This window comes from Gadus macrocephalus, chromosome 2 (genome assembly GCF_031168955.1).
Source record: "Gadus macrocephalus chromosome 2, ASM3116895v1".
NCBI classification, from domain to species: domain Eukaryota; kingdom Metazoa; phylum Chordata; class Actinopteri; order Gadiformes; family Gadidae; genus Gadus; species Gadus macrocephalus.
This window is the reverse complement of record NC_082383.1, coordinates 1,818,057-1,843,486: the sequence shown is the minus strand read 5'-3', so window position 1 is coordinate 1,843,486 and position 25,430 is coordinate 1,818,057. Positions and strand designations below refer to the sequence as shown.

Genomic DNA, 25,430 nt, shown 5'->3' with positions numbered 1-25,430 from the left:
CCCGTCCCTCAAGGCCTCATCAACGCGCGTGTCGCTGGTTTCCGACGCCGTCTTCGCGTCCTCTGGAGACGTCGCTTGGCGTTTAACGTTTTGGAAATAACGATCGGATGCTCAGCCGCCAAGCATCTGCTGCCCGCGAGACCTGCCTTTCACTAGTATGTGTGTGTGTGTGTGTGTGTGTGTGTGTGTGTGTGTGTGTGTGTGTGTGTGTGTGTGTACCGCCAGGGCTTGGGATAAAACACACAGTGCCTCTCCCTACAGCGAAACCTTGTTTCCTTGCTGTAGTGGCAGCAGACACAAAACACACAAATACCCACGTACACACACAGACAAACACACACACACCGTCTCCTCGACGGTAGCATGATTACAGTCTACACAAGCGTCCTCCCCCATTTATGACACTCCTATTCTCTCTCCACTCATCTCCCCCGTATCAAACACACACACACACACACACACACACACACACACACACACACACACACACACACACACACACACACACACACACACACACACACACACACACACACACACACACACACACACGAAAGGTGCGCATATCGTAATTATCTTTGGGGTTTATTTCGGGGCGGCGCAGTTCACTGTTTTGATTCCACGAGCACGGCGACACCGCGGGCTGGTGAGACGGCTGGTTCTGGAGCTCCAGGCGTCGTGGACCGACGTTGGCGCTGCTCCCCGCTGTGTAATTAAGACGGCTGCGACGGGCGGTGTGATTGTATGTTGTGAGAACGCAAAGAGAGGGGTGTTGGCGTGGTAACCACCACTCTTTAGGCTGATCCACGGAACAGTCACGGGGATTCTGCTCCCCCTGGATCTATGTGAACGCGTGCTATGTAAATTCGGTAAATCCCTCGTGCTGGATTTCGTCGGCTCTCTGTACCCATGGGACATTGGGATTGTTGTAAAGTGGTCCCATGATGGCTGTGTAATGGTCTCGTTTACCAGGGAGAGACTAAAAAGTCTTTGCCAGTATTTAACTAGCTCTTTATAGAGACGTGAGGGCGGGTCATCCAACAGGTTTAACCTATGACCACTCTGCTCACATTGCGTTCATTGGTTGAACATTTTATCGGCAGAAACGTCACATTTTCTAGTATGCCTGTTTGGAGTTGAATTTTCTACTGCCGTATGTAATGTGTGTTTTTGATGCATGTTTGTGGTTGAGTTGACAGGAAGATCTACCTGTCTCCCTTGTGTCCCGTCTGACGTTTGACTAGAAGACCCCACAACGTGATGTCTGTATTCAACATGTAGACGACCAATCTTTGTTTACAACAGTTTACTAGCAGGCCTATGGCTCACAACATCCCCATTAAGTCAAACTTACTCCTGCCCTTTCCCAACACAACCCAACACAACCCCATTAGACATGAATGACAACAACCAAACATAAAAAATCTGCAGGGTCTGACCTTACAAGGGAAGGGACAAGGAGGCATGTGACAGAGGAAGGTACATAGTCCAGATGATGAGGAGATATGAAGGTCACATCACATGACCCATCTTTGTTTACAACGCGGTTGTGTTAACATATGGATTCATGAATGGCAAGCAGGTATGGCTCACAACATGCCTATTATGTTAAACATACAATTACCCATGCTGCTTCCACACTCTCATTATACGAGAGGTGAAAACGGAAAACTGAAAGTCAACGGAATAGACGATGTGAATAAAGAGCTCGTCTCCGAGTAGGAAGAATCTGAATCAACGATGAAACATGGGAGCACGATTTTCCTACAGTTCTATTTTACTTCAGGAGAGCACCGACAGAGAATCCTATAATGTAGCGACATCCACCATTCTCTCTCTGGATAGAGAAGGAAAAAACGAGTGACGGAGAACGAGCGAGCGAGGTAGACACAGAATGGCAGGAGGGGAGAGAGAGACAGACGTACCCAGCGCTCTCCCACTCGGCTTTGATCAACCACATATCCCCTCATTTCATGGTCGTCCTTTGCCTCCCATTTCACCAGCCGCATGTCAGCCCAACAGATGGGAGGGGGGTGGGGCTGTTTGGTGGTGGTAGTCCCAGGCAAGCAACACTTCGCTATCATTTTCCCAGCATGCCCCGCGTGTCTGGAAGCACCCCCCCCCCCCACCACCCCACCTCCAACACATTCATGTCCCCCCCCCCACACACACACACACACACACACACCACGACACACATGCATGCACGCATGCACACACACAATTTTGGGAGGCCAGACCAACTTTGAGAAAGTGACCAAATGCAACTTTTTTGCAACAACAAAGTGATCCAGTGGAATAACTCTGAAATGCATGTACATTATAGAAGATGTGGTTTGATTTTACACTTATTTACATTATAAAGGGAACAATAGATTTAAGAAACTCTATTGAGTATCAACATTATTGTTTATTGTATAAGTAATCAAGATGACTGAAAAACATGTGAATTATCTGAAATAATGTTATTCCTTTGAGCTAACGCTCAAAGGAATAATTTGGTGTGGAAGAAGATTGCTTTAATTTGAGTTATAACCAATAACAATCCCCAATAGTAGTGGATGAGAGCTCAGGGAGGCTCTAATGACAGACTTCCTATTACTACCGCCCATTAGTACGGCAACATCATCTAATAGGGATGGGGGTCAGGAGGGAGGAAAGAGAGGTTTAGTGAAGGGCCCTTTAGATAAAGAGACAGGAGAGAGAGAGGGAGAGAGGGAAGAAAGAGACAGAAAGAAAGAGAGAGCGACAGGCAGAAAGATAGGGAGATAGAGGAAGAGCTACAGAGAAAGAGAGAGAGAAAGAAAGGGAGAAAGAGAAAGAGAAAGAGAGGAAAAGAGAGGCAGACAGAGAAAGAGAGACAGAAAGACTGAGGAATAGACAGCAAGACGGGGAGAGAAAGAGACAGAAAGAAGTAAAGAGAGAGAGACAGACAGACAGACAGACAGACAGACAGACAGACAGACAGACAGACAGACAGACAGACAGACAGACAGACAGACAGACAGACAGACAGACAGACAGACAGACAGACAGACAGACAGACAGACAGACAGACAGACAGACAGACAGACAGACAGAGAAGGCTATTACTGTCTGACAGACAATTTCTTCTAAAAGCTTTACTGAATGAGCTCTTGGAAAACCGAGCATAGAAAATAAAAAGTGCATCCCTGTGACAGATGAGTTGCCAGGAACGATCAGCTAGACACAGCCGGCCCGAAGCCATGCCTTCTAAAACCCCTTATATTATTTTTAACCGACAGCCGACAAATGGCTTTTAATTTGCATGTGCATTTTCAACCCGTGTGCCGGCTTTGATGGCTTTGTCCCTAAAACACCGCGGCGTAAACAGAGTCAAGTGGTCTTTCTGTCACTTGATGTACCACAGTACCTTTTAATTAATCCCGGTAATCATAATAGTAACCATAATAAGGATTATCATTGTATTTGGTTTATGTCGAGTCAATGAGCTCATTGTTGTTCCAGACATCAACCGTTTCATTGTTCATGTTCACCACTTCTTGGATCCTTTTGAATCTAGATAAAAAGAGTGGACAGGGGGGGGGGGGGGGTTCAGCAGGTGGCGGGAACGACTGAGCCGAACGGTAAACAAGCATCAATTTAAATCGACTATTATCAAGTTCTTTGATGTCCCTGAACACACAAACAGCGGTGGCAATGGAGGAGATGAATAAAACAGCGTATCCCACAGTGTAAGCCCCATGAGCAAATCGTGAAGCGCAGTGGTGGGCACAATGCCTGGCCAGGCAGCGAGTGCAGCTTGTCGCCTAATAAGTGAAATCAACTGTTAAACCATCGCCTTGTGTCCCATCAGAACGGCGCCGTTTAAAACACAGGTGCTACTGCAAATCTCTGCCTGTTTGGCCCACATCACTCTTAAGTGGGTGTCAAAACAAGACCTGAAGCTGAATCCTACCCACATCACTCAGGTGGTGTCAAAACACCACCCGAAGCCGAGTCTGGCCCACTTCACTCAGTGGGGGGTCAATACACCACCTGTAGCTGAGTCTGGCCCACTTCACTCAGTGGGGGGTCAATACACCACCTGTAGCTGTGTCTGGCCCAAATCACTCAGTGGGGGGTCAATACACCACCTGTAGCTGTGTCTGGCCCAAATCACTCAGTGGGGGGTCAATACACCACCTGTAGCTGTGTCTGGCCCAAATCACTCAGTGGGGGTCAATACACCACCTGTAGCTGTGTCTGGCCCAAATCACTCAGTGGGGGGTCAATACACCACCTGTAGCTGAGTCTGGCCCAAATCACTCAGTGGGGGGTCAATACACCACCTGTAGCTGTGTCTGGCCCAAATCACTCAGTGGGTGTCAATTCACCACCTGAAGCTGAGTCCGGTCACATCACTCTTCGGACAGTGTCGATACACCACCTGAACCGGAGTCTGGCCAACTTCACTCTTCAGAGGGTGTCAATACACCCCAAGCTCCATCTGGTCCAGCCAGAGATACAGGTGGTGCATTGACACCATCTGAAGCTCCATCTTTTCAACACTGAGCTGCCCTGCCTTCCAGGGCAGAGCAGGCGTCTCCCGTCCCCGACCTCTCCATCGATACTGAGGATCCGAGGGGGTCCGCAGCTCGGACGGCGAGGACCCTGGGGGTGACCCTGGATGACAAGCTGTCCTTCGCTAACGACTTCACTGGGACCACGCGGCACTCCTGCAGATCCACGCCCAACAACATCAGCAGGACACCAGCATTCCTCACCAAGAGGGCCAAGAAGAAGGCTTTGGTCCTCTTGGTCATCTTGTGGCGTCTACATTACATTACATTGCATACATGGTCATCCCATCAGCCCCAGTCTGTCCACTACGCGCTATGACTGCTTGTTACTCCCACACAAGGAGGGAACACCAAAAGGGAATCCAGATTCCCTTTTGGTGCCCCGGCCCCAAAATTATGGAACAGGCTCCCCACTGACATCAGCACAGCAGAAGCCGTACGCATCTACTGTCGCAGACGGAAATCTCATCTGTTCAGTGTGAACATAACTCTGAACAGATAGTTAAAATAACTTCCTGCATCTCTTTTTTCTGTGTAGCACTTGAAGCAGCTTGCGTATCTGTGAAACCGTGTGCCATCGCATGATTCTTGTTCTTTTTGGTGTTGTACCTTCATGGTCGAATGCACTTCTTGTGAGATGCTTTGGAACTTTGTCAGCTAAATAATGTAATCTCATGTACCAATCGCATACACCCACCTAGCCATCCTAGGCTGCTGGCGTTCTCGCTGTGGGCCAATTGTGTCATTATGGGAAACATGATTAAACTAATCAATGAAAGACATGTATGTGTAATTACCTGGATAGGAAAATGCATGAGTGGGAGGAAGCAGGGAGTCATTTCCCAATCATATTCAAATTAGATTAGACTGAACAAATAACCATGTCCAGTTGGATAATAGATGTGGGGCAGTGATGCTTCAAGTGCTGTTCTCTGAACAAACCAACAACGAACGTTCTTCAGTTCTACAGAGACAAACAATGCCTAATTGTAAAGCTAGGCTATTTAATTATTGTGATCAGAATTTCAAATGCATTAATTTTAGATAATGAGATATTAGTCGTACTGCCCAGACTGCCAGGCTACCTTTGAAATCTGAAACATAACAATATCTAGCTAGCTGCTTAGCTCTTCTCTGGCCTATCCATGAGCTTCACACTGCTCACACACACATCCTATAGGCTAGGCGGGCAAAAAAACAACACTATGGTCCTATACCTCAAACAGAGTTAAACGTAAACAGTCCTTTCAACCCAATCTAAAGTCAACCCCTATAGCTATGCTGTGTTGGGCAATTTAGACACAAAACTGTTGATGATTGTTGATGATTGAATGCTGAGTCAAAGAGTGTCCAGCGTGTCAGTGAAGGGATAGGAAGGGATATATAACTTTTAACGTATAGTCCACAGCTCTTACCTCACCAAATGACCAGGATGGAGCTTCAGAAGTCGATTAATCCACATGGGGAAACTGAAAGGAACTCCAAGGGTAAAATCCAAGCATGAATCCTAAAGGATTTATCTATGTCTTCAAATGTCCTTCCTTACAATTTCCTCATGCACTTTAACTTAAACACTGTTTATATTTCTTGTGTTTTCTCGCTCCAGAGGGCAGCCATCTTCGGTGCTGTTCATCCAAACAAAACAAAACAAAAAAATGGGTGTGGCCAAATTAGCATACATTACTTTCACCTGCTTTCAACTCCGCCCCTTTCCCATCACCACAAAAAAAAAAAAAAAGACCAAAATCACATCCCTATTTAACACCAGACCAAAACACAGGGTCTGATGTTACAAGGGAAGGGAACTAAGAAGTGAGCGACAGAGGAAAGTAGGTAGGCATGTATGAGGCAGGAAGTTATGTAGGTTAAAGGTAGAAGGAAGGAGGAAGGTATAAAGGCCAGACGATAAGGAGATATGAAGGTAGGTAGGAAGGACCGCTTGAAGATAGGGAGAAAGGAAGCGAAAAGTAGGTAGTTTAGAAGGTACAGAGACAGGAAGGTAAGTAGGCAGGAAGATAGGTAAACAGGGAGGTAGAAATGCCCGTAGCCAGCTGTGACGTCACTGAGGTATATGGACCTCAATAATATTCTAGAGAAAAAAATAAAATTAGAAACTAAATACAAACTCTGTACAATATCCGTGGTTGAGACCTTCTCCTAAATGAGAAAATGCTTAATTCAGTTGAGACTTCTTACTCTGTGTCCTCTGTGCGTGCGGTAGATAGGATGATACGACAGCAAGCAGGCAGAGAGTACGGAGCTAGGAAGATAGTGAAGTACGCAGGGAAGGAAGGTAGGGGGCCAGAGAGGAGGTGTGGGCGAGGACCAAGAGCACCACAGCCAGGTACGACTTTAACACGCCCGCCCTTCCCCCGTCTCTCTCTCCCCGCTGGGTCTCACGAGCTGCCGGGATGAGATCACCCTCTGCCCTCCATCACCGCGGGCAGACGGAGCACACGCCGACCCACAATGGGATGCCTTCTGTTGTGTTTCATGTGGAACTGATTGAAGTGTCTCTGTGTCAGCGTGTGTCAGAGTGTGGAGTGGGAGAGAGACACACGCATAGGCTTTGTTTACCATTACCACACTCTGGTGGTGGTGATGATGATGGGGAGGAGGAGGAGGAGGAGGAGGAGGAGGAGGAGGATTGCGCCCATTAGTTCAGGAAGTGTGAGTGTCTGTATCTATTCCATATCTCTTTCTATCCAGGCATCCATCTTTTATCTCGAATGGCTCCGATTCGATTAAATTCATCTCTGTCTCTGTCTCCGTCTCTCTCACTGAGCGAGAGACAATATCCCCCTGTCGACAGCACGATCCTCTCTCTTTGAGCCAGAGACACTATCCCCAAGCTGACTGATGGCTCACAATTAAGGACCACACCAGACTGCCTTCAATTAGTAGTAATTGAACCGCACGCTCACACACACACACACACACTGTCGTAATGTCACAACATTTAATGGGACGACGAGTGAATGTGTCTTAATTGTTTATGACTCTTTAATCAGAGGTTCCGGGGCGGGGGGGGGGGTCGTTCTGTATGTGAGAAGTGACTGAAGTGTCTGCCTGCTCTGTGATTCTCTGCCCAGTGAGCTGTGATTGTATGGGTGTAATTATGGCCAGACTCACTGTTGAGCAGACATAAGGATCCTTGAGTCCCAGGCCCGCGACGCATATGTCAAACCTTAATCCTTAGATAGAAGCTCATGGAATCACTAATGTTTCAGTGTTCAGTTATGTGTCATCTTACTGTTTGATTGAGTTTAGCCCCGTTGGTTGCAGCTCTGTGGTTGTTTCATGTTTTTAACAGTATGTGAAGGCATTGTTGATCACTGCGATATTGGTAAATTAATATTATTTAATTATTATTTCCGGGTTGTGACCTAATAGCTCACATGGATGCTGAGGCCAGAACAATGGAGAACCACTATTAAGGAGGATGATGAAGAAGAATCAGGTCTAGTTTCTCTACATTCATTGACTTATTGGCAGCCATCTTTATAATCTGTGTGGTCTTCAAATCGCGATTCTTCTAAATGACCTCCTCCCCCTTATTAAAGATTGCTAAACAATGCGTTTAGTGATGGCAGACAAAAGATATGTTGAGGAGGCGATAAATAGACCAGAAGGTTATGGTAGCTGAATATGATCAATAAACACACGCAATATAGCTCATTATTAATGAAGGACAGATATTTCTCAGTGGGACAGACTTATTTGTGTGTCACATGTGGCACACAAATGTGTGTCGGGAATGTGTGTGTGTGTGTGTGTGTGTGTGTGTGTGTGTGTGTGTGTGTGTGTGTGTGTGTGTGTGTGTGTGTGTGTGTGTGTGTGTGTTGCGCACACATACAGGCCAGTGGGCTCTCTCTCTCTCTCTCTCTGCTTTGTAAACAGAGACGAATGTTCCCTACAGGATGGCCTGCCGCGACCACACCTCCCCCTCATGCCTCAATCTAATGAATTTTTAAAGACAGCATCAATCAAAACCACAGACCAGATCAATAGAGCTCAGAGTGGATTTCATCAGCGCCGCAGAGCAGGCCTGGGTACACAAGTAGCTTCCCGCCCGTCGCTTTGTCAAGTGCCCTTTCACCCCCACTATGCTTCCCCATTAGCCTCACTTAATATGGTGGTCACTCGACCAGACAGAGAGAGAGAGAGAGAGAGAGAGAGAGAGAGAGAGAGAGAGAGAGAGAGAGAGAGAGAGAGAGAGAGAGAGAGAGAACTGGTTAGGATTAGAACACGTTAGGTTTGGAACTGGCCATTGTGATATGTCAACTGCTGCACGAGCATATTTGAACAGCAGTCAAATTATCAATGTGGGCTTGTCCTGCATGCGCGCACAATCATACGCACACTTAAAAATACACTTAATTAAATAAGATAATAACAAGGGGAATGGTTTGTCAAGGAAAGGTTTGTGTGTGTGTGTGTGTGTGTGTGTACATGTCTGTGTGTGTGTGTGTGTGTGTGTGTGTGTGTGTGTGTGTGTGTGTGTGTGTGTGTGTGTGTGTGTGTGTGTGTGTGTGTGTGTGCGCGCGCGTGTGTGTGCGCGTGGCAGCATTAGTAGAAGGTAATGAAATTTCGACACATGGCGATAAGAGGGTCTGCACTCCCGCTCGTTAGACCCGAGCATCTCTGAGATCTATCAATTACCTGCGCCACTGATAATCGCGTCCCTCGCCCTCATCCACTTCCCACTTCCACCGGAGGCTCCCCCGAGGAACAAGCAAGGAGCACCAGGAAGACGAGCAGGCGACCCGAGAACGGAGCCATCCGTCCGCCTCTGTCTCGCACTACCGTGCAGCGATGAGGAAACCGTGCGGGAGGGAGGGGGAAATGAAACATCTTCAATCAAACGTGGTCGAATTCAATTAGGAGTTTGGGGCGAGACGGCACATTTAGAGGCCATGGAGTGCGGGGGACCTCGGGTGGGATGATGGAGATGTGGTAGTACGAGGCGAGAGGGCGATGTCACTTAAAACTACAGCCGGGAAGCAAGAAGTGCCGACGAATATATGATGTCACCCCTGACCGCTCCTAATAAGGAAGCGATATTCTGCAGCGCTGCTTGGGGTTGTCAATATGGACAGTGGACCCTCAAAGCTCAAACCCACACAGGCCTCTTGATGCGCCGAGGAAACAGCCACCATCATAGTTTTCAAAAACAAACAAACAATCACAATCAACAATTGCATTTATGTTTGCTCGAAAGTAACTGTTTTAAAGGTAGGCCTACCGTATGTAAAGATTATTTTGTGACTTTCTATGATATGCTAATGCATTAACTCAAGTACCAAAGCATGGCGTAATAAGATCTGTTCATTGCTATTCCTTGAGTTATTTGCATTATTTGTATCATTCATATACATTTTAATTGGATTCAAATGTATTTCACGTTGAATACATTTCTTCTCAATTGGACCTGTTTTTTCTATGATTTTATTCAATGGCTGTTTGCGACTGAAACGTGCTGCATCAATAAAAAAGCTCACTTGACAAATACAGACTGCATCAGCCGCAGCCGGGAAATACAATATTGACTCTGTATCGCCCCTTTAATGATCAGGGACAATGCCGGGACCACCACACCATGATATCAGAATCATACGATTTATTACCCCACTTTAATTCCATAGATCAAAGGTGGTGTAGCAGAGATTGAACCTAATCATAATGGATCCATTATGCAGCCCACGGACGGAATATTTCCATGCACTATTTTTGTATTGTGGAAGAGCATTGGTCAGGAAGCGATGGCAACAGGGAAGGAGAACGATAAGGCTAATGAAAGCCCTCTTTCACTTCAGGGGCTGACTCCGTGTAGGTTATGTGTTGTAGGCCTACAGATAACTGAACAAGCAATACTGGTTTGCTATAGGAGTCTAATCTTAAGAGGGAATTGGAAAGTGACCGCAAATCTCCACGAGAAAACAACATGCACTCAAACATGAAGTGAAAATGATGATGAGTAGGCTATTGGAACTACTCCGTCACGCCAATCCCTGATTTAGTAAACCCACGTTGCCCGTGGATGTTAGAATCGAAATAGATTGTCAACAGAAAGATGTTGGTTTTAATCGGTCACTGACAGCCTTCATGAAAATCCCGTCAACGCAATAATCAAATAAATAAATAAACAGCATTTATTTTTGTTATGATAAGTGTGTTTCTGCCAACAATGGGATTTGGAACAATGTCATATAGAGACAAAGGCCCTGCAAACAAAACAAGAAAAGCTCTTTGGCTGAAAGCCTGGAGGATTGTTTAGAATTTCAAGGACATTTGGATGTTCCCCCCCTCCCCACAAGCGCGCACACACACACACACACACACACACACACACACACACACACACACACACACACACACAAACCCCTTAAATCTGTCCCTCAGTCCCAGTAAGCTTCGTTCAAACTCCCGCTCGGCTGCTTATAAAACAGAAGGCTGTGGTAGCGTTGCGACGCCGCAGGGGCTATAGGAAACCCCATGCATGGAGAGGAGCTCTTAGGAGAATCCCTCGCTCCGTGTCGCTCCCTCGTCCGCTTCCCTCGTCTTTCCTTTCCGTTTCCCGCCCTCCGATTGAAGCGTCACTCAGAGAGTCAAGAGACCTTAACGAGGCTCGTCACTGTAAAATTGGATGTTAGGTTTGTTGGGAATGGCCATGGACTGGGAACAATGTAGACATTCACGCCAAAGCTGATCGATGACTCTCTCACTCAAACTCTATCTCACTCTCTCATTATCTCACTCTGAGTATGTACCTCAGTACTCTAACTATCTCACTCTCTAACTTCATGTCACTCTATCTCAGTATAGGCCTACCTGTATATCTCAGTATTCTAACTCACTCACACTTTATTTCACTCTGTCTCACTCTCCAACTTCATCCCACTCCGTCTATCTCACTGTATCTCAATATCCAACTCTATCTTAGAATATATAACTATCTTACTCTTTCCCAGTATATCTTACTCCATCTCACTCTAATTATATATCACTCTTTTACTTTATGTCACTCGGTCTACCTCTACCTCACTGTCTATTTGTTGCCCTCAGCTTGTCTTTGAGATGCCTCATAATACTAACACTACACATTTTTGTAGCCACACACATTCTCTCACACACACACACACACACGCACACGCACACACACACACACACACACACACACACACACACACACACACACACACACACACACACGTCTCGAGTTTAACTTCCATTTCACTTATTCATATTGTGGTTTCCATGTCAGCTGCCCACGTTAACCCCACCCATCCATCAATGATAACATTCACCAGGGCAGTGTTGACCCTAGCCGATGGGAAACACTCCAAATCATATTCATATGGCCTGGGACATTAGCTATCAAGAGATAGATGGCGCCGTCACGAGGAAGCACATAGGTTTTTAATTTACACATGATAACATATACAAACACGACGTACATGTAACACATTGCATGGAGGAATAGCATCTGCCCAACAAATCGGCCACTATTTGGAAATGGAAAAAATCGTTAGTGTTTGCTGCATACTAAAGGCATCAAGGTCATTTGTAAGGACTTGTTATTTCTTATTGTCTGCTTACATTCCTACATTAACCATGACTTCTGCCTTGTTGAGGCAAAGAAAAGCTCAGAATGAATTCTCCTCAAACACCATAACAAGCGGTCAATTTTTCTCCGTTCAATGTCGTTTTTTTTTCTCAAAGGTGGGTTTTTCTCAAATAGTTCTTAAAGGTGGGTTTAGCGGGAGGGTTTTTAAAAAAGCTGTGATGCCCACTGGCCAGGCTTAGAGACGTGCTCCTGATGGATCAGTCACCTGTCAGCGTTTCCGTACCTGGAACCCAAACACAAGCTCTATATGCTCACTAGGGCCTGACCGCGCCAACGTGACTGATGTCTGGAGCCTCACAGGACGAAGGGAACACATCAATCATGAAAACGCCACTTCAGCGACCACCCCAGAGATCCAACCGCCAACCCCCAACGATTGGCTCCCAGTGTTATGCCCCGCCCCTCAAACCAAAAACTAGAAAAAGGCTGCAGTGACGCAATATGAGACCACCATCGCTTTGATTTGGGGGTCTCAATTGGAAAAAAAATAATTAGCACTAGACAAAACGAGGACAAAGAAGAAGTATTAGTCATCTTGCGGTTTGTAATTATTCTCCATGAACTGAAATTGTAGTGACACTGTAAACTATCAGCCTTGATAAATGTGTGTTGTTGTCGCGCGTGCGCGTGCGCGTGTGCGTGTGCGTGTGTGTGTGGGGGAGGGTAGTAAGGACCTACAGGTACTTTGGGACAAACCTAATCACTCCCCCCCAAGCCTTGGATCCTCCAGCGATAGATTCATCAGTGCTGGGAGCGAGGAGATAAATGTACAAATTAGGGGAATGAGAAACGACTGCGCCGCGCCGAAGTGGAACCTCAAGGCATATCCGACCTGCCACCTGTTGAAGACTGGTCTCAGGCGGACCTGAAACCCTTCTCCAGGTCCATGGACGCCAAACAACTAACATGAGGTCAGGATAATCGTGACTGGTAGAGTTACAGGCAATTCTTCAGATTTAAAGGTCCCATGACATGAAAATCTCACTTTGGGAGGTTTTCTAACATAAATATGAGTTCCCCTAGCCTGCCTATGGTCCCCCAGTGGCAAAAACTTGCGTTTGGTGTAAAACTAGCACTAGCTGTTCTGCTCGCCTTTGAAAAAACGGAGGCTCAAGCGCGCTGATTTGGAATGTCTGTGCTCATGACGTCATCAGGAATCTCAGCTCCTCCCCTTACTCTGCCTGGCCCGCCCAGAGACGTTGGCCCGCCAATGAGACTCGACCGTGCAAGCGCCACATGTGTGTGTGTGAATACACACACTGTAACGCAAGTGTTTCTTGTCGGTTCTTTGACGTGTCTTGTATTTCCACAACGAGACTGTCGTGGGGGTTATCTAAGCCATGGTTGAGAAGGAATTGGGGGAAAGGAACTTTGGTTTGACTCGCTGAAGTACATGAACTGCGACATGCTGCCGGTTGCCGCGAGGCACCATCGCCCGGCAGCGGGCAGCCGGCAGCGGGCAGCCGGCAGCGGGCAGCCGGCAGCGGGCAGCCGGCAGCGGGCAGCCGGCAGCGGGCAGCCGGCAGCGGGCAGCCGGCCGCAGGCAGCGCGCGGTTCAGTCGACTTCAGGTTGATGTGAAAGTGGAAGAACCAGAGACGTCGCAGAACCCGACAAAGTCGTTTGTGATTCATAATATCGTCTGGAGGCGCACACAATGTTATATGATATAGATATCTATGTATTATATGATATTATTTAGATATAGAGCTCCAGGACTGTAACGCAAGTGTTGTACACTTCCTTTTTATTTGGATAACCGTTCTGCTGTTGGTGTGATGGCGCATAACACGTCGGACTCTCGTCTCTGGTATTTCTACAACGAGACTCGTATTGGGGGTTATCTCAGCCAAGGTTGAGAATGAATTGGGGGGAAGGAACTTTGGCTTTGACTCCCTCAAGAACATGAACCACGACAAGGAGGAGAAAGGGATCTTTGCCGGGCAGCGCTTATGCACCTCCGCCTCCGGCGGTGGTCCCTCAGCGGGGCTCAAGCGGGAGACATTCGCCGCCAACAATCCCTTTCTCCTCCATGTCGTGGTTCATGTTCTTGAGGGAGTCAAAGCCAAAGTTCCTTCCCCCCAATTCATTCTCAACCTTGGCTGAGATAACCCCCAATACGACGTGTTATGCGCCATCACACCAACAGCAGAACGGTTATCCAAATAACAAGGAAGTGTACAACACTTGCGTTACAGTCCTGGAGCTCTATATCTAAATAATATCATATAATACATAGATATCTATATCATATAACATATTGTGTGCGCCTCCAGACGATATTATGAATCACAAACGACTTTGTCGGGTTCTGCGACGTCTCTGGTTCTTCCACTTTCACATCAACCTGAAGTCGACTGAACCGCGCGTTGCCTGCTGCCGGCTGCCCGCTGCCGGGCGATGGTGCCTCGCGGCAACCGGCGGCATGTCGCAGTTCATGTACTTCAGCGAGTCAAACCAAAGTTCCTTTCCCCAAATTCCTTCTCAACCATGGCTCAGATAACCCCCACGACAGTATCGTTGTGGAAATACAAGACACGTCAAAGAACCGACAAGAAACACTTGCGTTACAGTGTGTGTATTCACATTGATGTGGACGTTGAAGAACCAGGAACGTCGGAGAACCCAACGCGGTCGTTTGAGATTCATAATATCGGCTCACACAGCTTTTGGCCGTGATAATATATATTATATGATATAGATATCTGTGTAGGCTATATGATCATATTTAGATATAGAGCTCCAGGACTCCCGTGTGTTCTAGAATATTTACAGAACACGGCTAAAGGCTGTGTGCGCCTCGCCATTGCGATACATCCACTGTAAACAGAGCGCATGGTGGCTGCAAGCTGCTCAGGGCCACACCCCCACCCTCCTCCTTGACACGCCCACCGAAACAGCGCATTTGGGGGAAGCTCAATGTGCGACTGGCTCGGAGTGGCTGTAACTCTGCACCACGGCTGAATTTAGGGAACGTCTTTGAATACTGTGTTAGTTGCCCACTAATACCTATATTAAAGAATACATAAAATAGCATGTCATGGGACCTTTAAAGCTCGCTCAAATCACCTTGTATAAAAAGGGGCTGCACCCTTCCTGTAGCAAACAAAGTTGTGTGTGTGCGTGTGCGTGTGTGTGATTGAGTACATGCGTGTACTATTCATATGTGCATGTGAATACAAGTGTGCGTGCGCGCGCGCGCGTGCGTGTGCGTGTGTGTGTTTCACAATACTCAGTGCACCGCCCAAAGCAACGATACAAGCCAGCTGTTGTGTCGCAGCCTGCCTGCCTGCTTCCCTCTTCGAGAACACGGACACCTGGTTGATGCCTGGGCTGTTGAGTGTGTCGTCTGTGTCGTGGTTGCTGGGAAGCGTCTGGGACTACAGTGCCTCTGTGCAGTTAGCACCTTCTGGTTGGAAAGGAGAGAGAGTTGTGGGAGGAAGTGGATCTCACACAGATTCCCTGGCTAAAAACTACAAACCCCGGTCCCTCCACCACCCTCACAATGGGGACCGGTTGAGAGAGAGAGAGAGAGAGAGCCGTGTATCGACTCACTGTGTATCAATATTATAGCCTCAAAGTTGCCAGATAAAGTTAGCTGGATAAAGTTTTTGCATGCTAGGTGCAACGCTTGCCAAGCTAGGTGCAACGCTTGCCAAGCTACCTTCAAACTGGTGAACAATAATTGTGTGGATGATTTTTTTGTTTTTATCAGCAGAAGCCAACAACTGCTCTGTCGCCTCCCTGACAACAAACATTGCACTTCTCAATACTAAATACTTTAGTTACTAATAAGTTACTGAAGACAGTCAATTATCCACAACAAAAAAGCAGTTTGGAAGGTCATCTGTTGCAGCGACAATGGAAAACACACATAGGGCTAAACCAACTAGTCTAGTTAAGGCTGAATATTCAAGAAGATCGAAAAATTTGTATTTCCATCTTCGTGTAGTATACTGTGATTGTTGTCAGTATGTGTGTCCTGGTGGGTTACCATCACGGTGTAGTCACGGTGAGTGAGAAGAAACATCTAGGAGAAATGGCCTCCTGAAGGAATTCCAGAGGAATGCTGCTCTTATCAGAGCACAGATAAGGCACCGCTGATCATTATTCTACCAGTCAACACACTTTCTTCACACACACCCATCTCCCAGAGCCAACTCTTGGTGTGAAAACTATCTTACTAACTCTTAATGTACAAGTGTCCCTTGTCCTAACACGAGTTATAACCTTACAGTAGATCATCCATTCTAACTGGTAAGGTGCGCCACCTAGCGTCTGCCCTGGGCGCAGTCATCCGTATGTTCTCGACCACCTTCACATAAAAGTAGACCCTGCTTGTCTATCCTGACGAGCGCGGACGAACGAAACACCAATATCACATCCTAACATCGGAGACAATGGTCTTATGCACCGACCCGCCTTCTTTAGGACATTAACAGAGAGACCGTGCTCAAAAGGTGAAGGGGGGTGATGATGGCAAGGTGGACCATCCCTCACCGCACTGACCCCTCGGTCGTTCACGTCCGCCCTGCGCGCTCCCGTGCCGGGTCTGGAGAGGTCGGTGCCGTCTCCGCGCGCCCGCGGGAAAAGCGCTTTGTCTCCTGACGCGAGAACACCGAAAAGATGTAGGTGAGTCAAACTTTATTAATCTATTTCGTGTTATTTCAATCAATGCAAAGCTTAGCTGTGTCGTTATCTTAAACTTATATTTTAGTCTTGCAGGTAAAGCTAATATTTTGTTTGGATATTTTTGGAGAACATTAATAACCGCATTAAGTTGGTGAAATTAAGTGCGTCTGCATGGATAGGCCTAAACTGCCCACATTTGTTGCGCATAGAAACAGTTGTAAATGTCTTGTTCTAAATGTCTCTATAATGACAGAGACTCAAATATCCAATTATTTTAGAGTTATAAATGTTGCCCGTAAAAGTTAGAAAAAGCTTCGCATAAAGCGTCGTTTCATTGGCTTACATCATTTCATAATTCGACTATAGCCCATCATATTAGGCAATTACTTTGACAAGCATCTTTCAAGACAAAAATACTGCAGCCTTTTGTAGACTTTGTTAATTGTGAATAATAAAGTCGCAAAAATACGCAAAATAAACGGTGCAAGATATAGGCCTACTCACTTAAAAATTGTAATAGCCTACCCATTATAAAGAAAAATAGCTCAATCATCGATGGCCTGGATGTTGGCGTGCAATTTCTCTAAAAGTCCCACTTTTAAGAAAGAGATAGTGGCAGACCTGATGACAATAGGGCTAATGTAACAGCGATTAATCTGATTAGAGAATTACCACATTCCATGGCGGAATTTCAATCATTCATCCGTTAAGAAAGGAAGGTTTAGAAGAATGCTGCAACTCTCTTAAGTCCTTTTCCCCAACGTTGTGCTCACAGTTTGGCTGTGAATCTAAAACACCCCACGGTTTATTACCTGCTTGATCCATGCTATGTCCTCTAACATTGTGTGATTCACACACACACACACACACACACACACACACACACACACACACACACACACACACACACACACACACACACACACACACACACACACACACACACACACACACACACACACACACACACACACACACACACACACACACACACAGGGCAGGGCAGGGCAGGTTAATGAATGACTAGCTCGGGCAGAGGGCAGCTAGTCTCGATTGTAACACCAGAAACAAAGTCGTTTGTGAATGAAGAGCATCTAAAGTTAACAAATGGACGTTTATGTCTCCAGTTATTTGCCAATGGACTGGACTAAATAGAGGAGGTACTCACAACGAAGAGGACCAATCGATCTTCAAGTAGGTGCAGTGTTCATTTTGTTTTACTGAATAATACTTTACGAGGATAACTGTTTGCAGTTGTAGATCTCTAGAATAACAGATTTGCTGCTCTGCTTGTCCAGATATGTAGGTAAATATATATTTAAACATAATATAGGAAGTCCATTTTTTTGTAAATATATATATACACAAACACTAGTTTGTGTAAACTGTATGTTTACAGATTGATAAGAACCATAGGGTTTGTGATATGTTGTGTTCGTTATGCAGACAGAGTGAATGAAGGGCAGGTCCCTGGTCACGTTCGGTTCCTTGAACTTCCTGGCTGGTCGGATGAAGATACGAGTGTGTGTTTACTGTAAGGTGTGTCGCACACATAGAGCCTTTTTCTCTAATTTCATATTCCAAACCCAGTGGGATTAGTAGGGTAATTACAATTGTTCAACTCACAGGCTAATGCCACTTTTCCGAACAGAAGTACACAAAACTGAGTTCTCACTAGGACAAACGCAGGTGTCGCACATGACTCTAACAAGGGGTCTTCTATGTACCAGAGCCGGTGTAGGGCTTATCGTCACTGGTTTAGGCTTCTACCTGTTCCCTGGCAACTAGAAAGATCAGACCTACATTCAAATTTAGGGTATTTAGTTTTGCTTTTATCTAAAGTCACTTACAACTCACAATAATTGTCAGAAGCAAAATGAACAATATCGCTGTCGGGACAGTAAGAAATGAAGAAGAACCAAGTGCCAAACACCAACAATCTCTGTTCCCCGTACACAACAAAGATAGCTAGGATGAGACGCTAGTACTATTAGTACTATTTTTAGTACTATTTTTAAGTGCCAGTACTATTTTTAAGTGCCAGGACGTACACCATACAATAACCTGAAGTAAGATCTGTGTTTTTCCTCGATGATGGCTCTGTGCGAAGGGTTTATAGTTCTCTCCTCCCTGGCCTTAGTCCTACACACCCCGCCGCCCTTTGCTTCCTGTCCTCCCAACAGCGGAGTTGATGTTCCTCTAGCCGAGCTCCGACCCTCCCGAGTCGCGACTGCTGGGACGGCTGTCCCCGTCTCCACACTGTCGGTGCCGGGTCCCCCACCTCTCCTCCCCCTCCACCCCCTGGCGACCACCACCGTCACCATGGAGACGGTGGTGATCGTGGCCATCAGCGTGCTGGCCACCATCTTCCTGGCGTCCCTCGTGGCTCTGGTGGTGGTCTGCCGCCACCGCTACTGCCACCCCCACTACCTGCTGCAGCACTTTGACTCCAAGTCAGTACCGGTCGGATCCTTACGTATGATTCCTTACCCTGATTTATCGATATATTTCATTATCGATCTAGCTTTCGAGGATGTGCATGACATAGCCCGAGCTAATTCGTACGGTAAGGTAACGCTCAACGCAACCATGCCATTTATAGTAACCAACTTACTCTGCCATATAACGTCATCTATCTAATGCTAAGGTAGCTAGTTCGCAATAAACATTTTATCGGAAATGGTGGCGAAGACCACTCGGACTATCCCACTCTCCATCCTACTCCACAACGTCAAACTATTTATTTTGTTGTTTTGATTGAGACACCCCTCGAGAATGATCGAGTGGGTGAACGCGTGAGGGAGCGAGAGAGTTTGTGAAGTGTTCTGGATAGTGGGTGTTGGCGTTGACAAGAAGTCACTCAACTGGTGTCCATCTTAGTGACACATCATATCCCCCCCCCCCCCCCCCCCCGCGGCGGTGTCCCCTCGTTCCGCAGGCCTACCGTGGATCTCATCGGCGCCATGGAAACGCAGAGCGAGCAGTCGGAGCTGGAGCTGGACGACGTGGTCATCACCAACCCGCACATCGAGGCCATCCTGGAGAACGAGGACTGGATCGAGGACGCCTCGTATGTCCAAACCTGTAGCCCCCCCTTCATCCCCAGGCCTGAAGGTGTTGCTGGGGGGCCGAACACTCATGGCGGCAGTAGCTCAGGAGGTAGAGCGGGCTGGCTGGTAACCGCGAGGTTGCTAGTTCGACCCCCGGCTCGAGGTGTGCCTGAGCAAGGCACCTCACCCTGACTGCTCTCGAGGGGCTGTGTGTGAATGCGTGCATGATGAGTGATGTCGGGCAATATTGTAAAGCGGTTTGGTTAAAAGCGCTATATAACTGCAGTCCATTTACCATCTACTCATAATGGGAGTGTCCCGCGGACGAGGGGTTTTGCTTAAATGCAACGGTGCATCTATGTTAACCGGGTGCCCTCTCTCTCTCTCTCTCTCTCTCTCTCTCTCTTCCCCCCCCCCTCTCTCTCTCTCTCTCTCTCTCTCTCTCTCTCAGTGGTTTGGTTTCTCACTGCATCTCCATCTTAAAGGTGAGCTCTCTCTCTCCCCCTACAACCCTCTGTTTAACGGGACCCCCTCCCCCACCCGGTATTTGTCTCCAAACGTCCTGATTGGATTCCTCCCTTCTTGACGACCGTAACAGATCTGCCACACGCTGACGGAGAAGCTGGTCGCCATGACGATGGGCTCGGGCGCCAAGGTCAAGGCGCCGGCCAGCCTCAGTGACATCATCAGCGTGGCCAAGCGCATCAGTCCGAGGTGATGACACGCACGCACGCGCACACACACGCACACACACGCACACACACGCACACACACGCGAATAACAATCGCCAAGCGATTCCCTCAACTTTCTCCACATGAGTGATTTTAATCCGAGTTCCCCCCCCCCCCGCAGGGTGGATGACGTGGTACGATCCATGTACCCCCCCCTAGACCCAATCCTGCTGGATGCCAGGTGAGCACCTTTTACAGCATGTTCATGTTTGAATCATCGATTTGTTTTCAACCCTTCATGCAGTCCCTTCACCCTGGTGTTGCGAACGAGTGAGTATGTTCATGTCGCAAACGGTGTGTCTAGGATCCAAAACACACACACACACACACACACACACAGACTGCGTGAGTTCAGCTCACGTTGAATGAATAGCGGTTCCCTTTAACAACACTTCGAGCTCAGCTGACTGTTTTTTCCTGCTCTTTGTTTACGCTGGACTCCCTCCACTCAGTAAGAGTGTCCGTATCGTCTTAACGAACGGTATTCGGTGAGGTCGCCTCATTAACGCGGTGTCTTGCAGACTCTTGTCACCTCTACCCTCAACACCGTTTATTTATTGTAGCTCATGAGATGAAGAGAGACGTGACAAAGACTGAGTGATTTGTCCTACAGCCATAGAACTTTTCATCCACTGGAAAAGTTTAAAGCTTAATTAAAAGTGGTCTAGTTTTTAATTAAAAGTTACATAAGCCCCTTTTTCCACCCGTTTCCCATTTTTCAACAAGTACCCGCTGATTATTCATTAGAAAGCAGCCCCTTCACTTATCGCCTCTACTCCTTTGCCGCTTTCGCTCGTTTATTCAGACCCATAATTGTTTTTCAAACACTGAGCAGCCGCAATTGACATTTAAACCACCAGCTGGGAAGTTATTGCTATGGTGGTGCTATCACAACGACACTATACCCTGGTTTAGGGTAGCATAACACCACTTTCACACCGTCGTTGAAGATAAGGTCGCTGCTGTGCGTCTTCATTTTCTTTCCTTCGGTGCAGTGAATATTTCACACCAAGCGGTAAAAACGTGCATCAGAATTACTCGCTTGACTAACTTGTTCAGAGTTCACCTAGACTTCCCCTAGCCAGCCCCTTGGACGCACTTATTGTAGGTGTATGCCTGGCACTTAATGTACACACATACTTAGTTGTCGCATCTTATCCTGTCTTTGTTTTATACGGGGATTTGGTTAACCTAGCGATTGTTAGTGCTTGGCTCTTGGATCTATGAACATCCTTACTGTACTGAAAGAGATATATCGTTTCTCTTTCTTCTGACAAATGTACTTATTGCATGCCGATTTGTATAAAGACGTCTGCTAAATGCCCTGATAGAATTAAAGGTGACATATTAAACCGCCAGGTGTGACTGTGATAAGCCATTACAAGCCGTTTTCAAAATCTGCCATCATAGGCGGTCGAGTCCACCTAGATGTATGACGGATAGATGAGCAACGTTTGCTACAGTCCACTGGGTAGTTCTGGTAGACCGATCTATCCAGCGTACATCTAGGTGGACATGCCCACTTGTGATGTCAGAAGAGTCAGATTTTCAAAACGGGTTGTAACGGCTAATCACACTCACACCTGGTGGTATAACACGGGAACTTTAAAGGGGACCTATTATGCTTTTTCGACTTTTATGACCTATAAACGTTGTTATAATGATTGATAGTCAAGTTTAACCATACACAAAAAACGATGTAGATTTTCGGGAAACTCTTCCTCTCATCTGGGCGCTTTCAGCATTCTCTGTCAACGCTCGGATTCGTCCTTCTCCGCCCCCTCGCCCCCCTCCTGCCAACCCAACTCCGTGTTGATTGGTTACCTTCCTTGAAGCGCGCGCGCGGGCAGATTTGACCAGGCATATGGGGGCGTGGCAGGAGTGCCTCTACGTAGATGATTTCCCGGAAATGTGAACAAGTGAATCACAAACGTTGTCCCGAGTGTTTTAGCGCTCTGCACAGCCACCCCAGACTGTCAGCAGGGAATACGTCGAAATGCATGTTCGTCATTATTTGACACTTTAGTATGGTTAAACATGACTATCAATCATTATAACAACGTTTATAGGTCATAAAAGTCGAAAAAGCATAATAGGTCCCCTTTAAGGGTTAAGTCAGATTAACCAGTCGTCAGTCTGGTACCTCAGCTCACCTCCTCCTCCCCCTCCTCCTCCTCCCCCTCAGAGCCACCGCCCTCCTGCTGTCCGTCAGCCACCTGGTACTGGTGACCCGCAACGCCTGTCACATGTCCGGCAGCATGGACTGGATCGACCAATCCCTGCACGCCGCCGAGGACCACATGATCGTGCTGCGCGAGGCCGCCATGGCGTCCGAGCCCGAGAGGAACTTTCCGGGCGTGGACGTGCACAGGGAGCAGGCCATTTAGAGACGCGCCAAGTCACGGCACGGGCATAGCAACACGCACACGTAAATAGAACACACGCAGAGGAAGTATAGCATGTCCACCCTATGGCCTAAAAGGTGTAACGGCTAATCACACTCACACCTGGTGGCATGTAACGGGACCTTTAATAGTGCAAACAGTGTTGAATAGCCAAGCGTTTCCTTCTCATCAAGGACGAATCAGCACTCTTCACCATCATAACCGCCCCCTTTAACCCTCATAGCCTTGTTAGAAACTTTCCCTTGCCCGTCGTACTTGTCACATATTGTGTGCTGCATAGCAATGTCGTATTGTTTTCTAAATCGTTGTATAAAGTTCTCCAGAATTATCGCTCATCCACAACACAGCTTCGGAGGGCTATTGGCAGTACAAAGAGAGTGTGTGTGCGTGTGTATGCGCGTGTCGGGGTTTTATGGCTGTTTCTCTGCTCCACTGGCTCCCTGATACCCGGCCTCTGGTTCATGCCCATCGCACCGGGCCCTAATCCGATCTGCACAGGGGCCTTTCCCAGTCACATGGAGGGCTTAGTCCGCCTAATCCAGCCCGGGGACCAGAACTGCCTGCTCCCTAACATGGCCCAGGTCGGCTCACAGCAGGGAGGGGGCTGACGACTAATGGGGAGGGTATAGACGGTCACTTAGAGAGGGATGAGCGAGGGGAGGGAGGGAGAGGGAAGGGTAGTGAACAGAGGAGAGAAAGTAATAGTGAATAGCTTCAGATGGTATGGACGTGTTTGCATCAGGAGGTATTAAGCGAGGGAAAGGTGTTGAAAGTAATAGTGATTACAGATCGTATGGACTTTCACTTCAAAAGTGATGGGTGATGGGAAGGAGAGTGAAAGTAATAGTGATAACAGATCGTATGGGCTTTCACTTCAAAAGTGATCGGTGATGTGAATGGGAGTGAAAGTAATAGTGATTACAGATCGTATGGATGTTCACTTCTAGAGTCACGAGTAATGGAAGGAGGGGGAATGATAGTGAAAGTGAAAGCATCAGTGATTACATACGGTAGGGAGGGTGTGGACGTGTTTGCATCAGGAGGTGAGAAGCGAGAGAAAGTTACAGTGATTACAGATGGCATGGAGATGAAGAGAGGGGGGAAGGCAGTGAAAGAGAAGGTACTAGTGATTACAGATATGGTATAACGGCCGCAGTGCAGGCAATGCAGGATGTGTCAGTATGTCGGGAGCCCATGGAGGAAGGGAAGAGGTGACGTTGCTCGTAGGGCCTGTTATTGTAGCATGTGCACCTGCCACTCCCAAGCGTGACTAATGCTAAATGCCCTCCAGGGTCATGGGGGGGACGGGGGGGACGTGAGACTTTAAAACACAACAACCAGATGGGCGCAGCACAGATGGGCACAGAACACACAACGGTCTGGTCACACAGGCCACCGTACACAAGAGGAACGATATAGCACAGCCTTACGTTCTGCACTCTCAAGTAGACCTTTTTTGCGGCGACCAATCAGGGGTTCTGTGTGAACCTTGCAGGATTTATATTTTTCATCTGCAATTGAAAACGAGCGTTGTGTCGAAGGCCGTTTGTAACGCAGACATTAAAACGATTCCAGGAGGACACAATTAAAGCGGTCACCATTTTTATTTAGTTTCATTAGCGTTTTCTTTATTTGTAAGCACTCTTTTCTGTCATGTCCTCAGCTCAGTTTGTTACTGATATCATTATTTTGTCCCTCCCCCCCACCTGAATTGTCTTTTCTCATTGATTTGTACAGATAAATGTAACTTTCTTAAGAAAATCTATTTGGACTCTGTGATCTTTGTTGCTGCCATTTTAAATAATTGCTCTTCAGAACACCATGTCGGTTAGGAAGCCCATTCACCCGGACAGAACTCGGGCAGAAGAAGAAAAAAGTCGGTCCGTGAAACACTGGAAGAGCGGTTGGCTCTCAACACATTAAGGCCTTTTAGGTGCCAAACTTATAGAGGACTCACGCATGAACTCACACACACACACACACACACACACACACACACACACACACACACACACACACATACAGCCACCGAAAACATGTGCACACAATGGTTGTCTCCGAAAGAAAAAGAAAATACAAAAATTGGGTAATCTCTGACTCTCAGATGACATAGATAATCCATATTCTTTGGTGATGGGGGGGCGAAGCAGTCCATTGGGCCAAGGCAGGTTATCGTCCTAGCATACACCTCTCCCTTATATGCTCAATGTAGAGCCCTGCTGGGGAGTCACAGTCACTTCTGGAGGCCTTCCTACACAAGCAGTTCTTTGCTCTTCTCGACGTCTTCCTGCGTCCGGGCGGCCAGCGAGTCGTCCTCAGGCTCCACCGCCGTCACGGCCTGCAGATCAACACAACACTGCGCTCGGGTCAACTGCCTCGGACCGGTTCAGTCCCTCACTCAGAGGACACCTTCCTCTTTACTTCAGATACGTGTGATGAGGA

The 25,430-nt window shown here is 47.3% G+C and overlaps 2 protein-coding genes across 15 annotated transcripts in view; one reads left to right on the top strand and one right to left on the bottom strand.

The window, feature by feature from the left end:
• The first annotated feature begins 16,558 nt into the window (after positions 1 to 16,558).
• On the top strand, positions 16,559 to 24,753 carry tmem98 (transmembrane protein 98). Of its 11 annotated transcripts, none has more exons than XM_060070542.1 (9): positions 16,559 to 16,801; positions 17,929 to 17,995; positions 18,254 to 18,340; positions 18,985 to 19,254; positions 19,740 to 19,871; positions 20,303 to 20,336; positions 20,450 to 20,565; positions 20,705 to 20,764; positions 22,769 to 24,753. In XM_060070542.1, exons 4-9 carry the CDS (start codon positions 19,124 to 19,126, stop codon positions 22,968 to 22,970), a joined length of 675 nt encoding a protein of 224 aa, XP_059926525.1. In that variant the 5' UTR covers positions 16,559 to 16,801; positions 17,929 to 17,995; positions 18,254 to 18,340; positions 18,985 to 19,123; the 3' UTR covers positions 22,971 to 24,753. The 11 variants fall into 11 exon arrangements, 9 of the variants coding, with proteins under 9 accessions (XP_059926525.1, XP_059926545.1, XP_059926564.1 ...); XM_060070562.1 differs by having other exon boundaries at positions 17,929 to 17,999; XM_060070572.1 differs by having other exon boundaries at positions 16,780 to 16,797.
• The window catches only part of svilc (supervillin c), a 28,116-nt gene continuing 27,259 nt past the window's right edge, over positions 24,574 to 25,430 (bottom strand). For all 4 annotated transcript variants that reach the window (XM_060069643.1, XM_060069635.1, XM_060069617.1 and 1 more), the window contains one exon: positions 24,574 to 25,326. In XM_060069643.1, coding sequence (XP_059925626.1) covers positions 25,240 to 25,326 — 87 coding nt within the window. In that variant the 3' untranslated portion in view covers positions 24,574 to 25,239. The remainder of the gene's footprint in view (positions 25,327 to 25,430) is intronic.

What these genes read in the sequence shown, in the direction of transcription:
- tmem98 (XM_060070526.1), top strand. Translation starts at nt 17,919, where the DNA reads ATGTCTCCAGTTATTTGCCAATGGACTGGACTAAATAGAGGAGGTACT. An exon ending in GAGGACCAATCGATCTTCAA is followed by an intron (nt 17,996 to 18,984) that starts GTAGGTGCAGTG and finishes TCCTCCCAACAG; the next exon opens with CGGAGTTGATGTTCCTCTAG. An exon ending in GACTGGATCGAGGACGCCTC is followed by an intron (nt 19,872 to 20,302) that starts GTATGTCCAAAC and finishes TCTCTCTCTCAG; the next exon opens with TGGTTTGGTTTCTCACTGCA.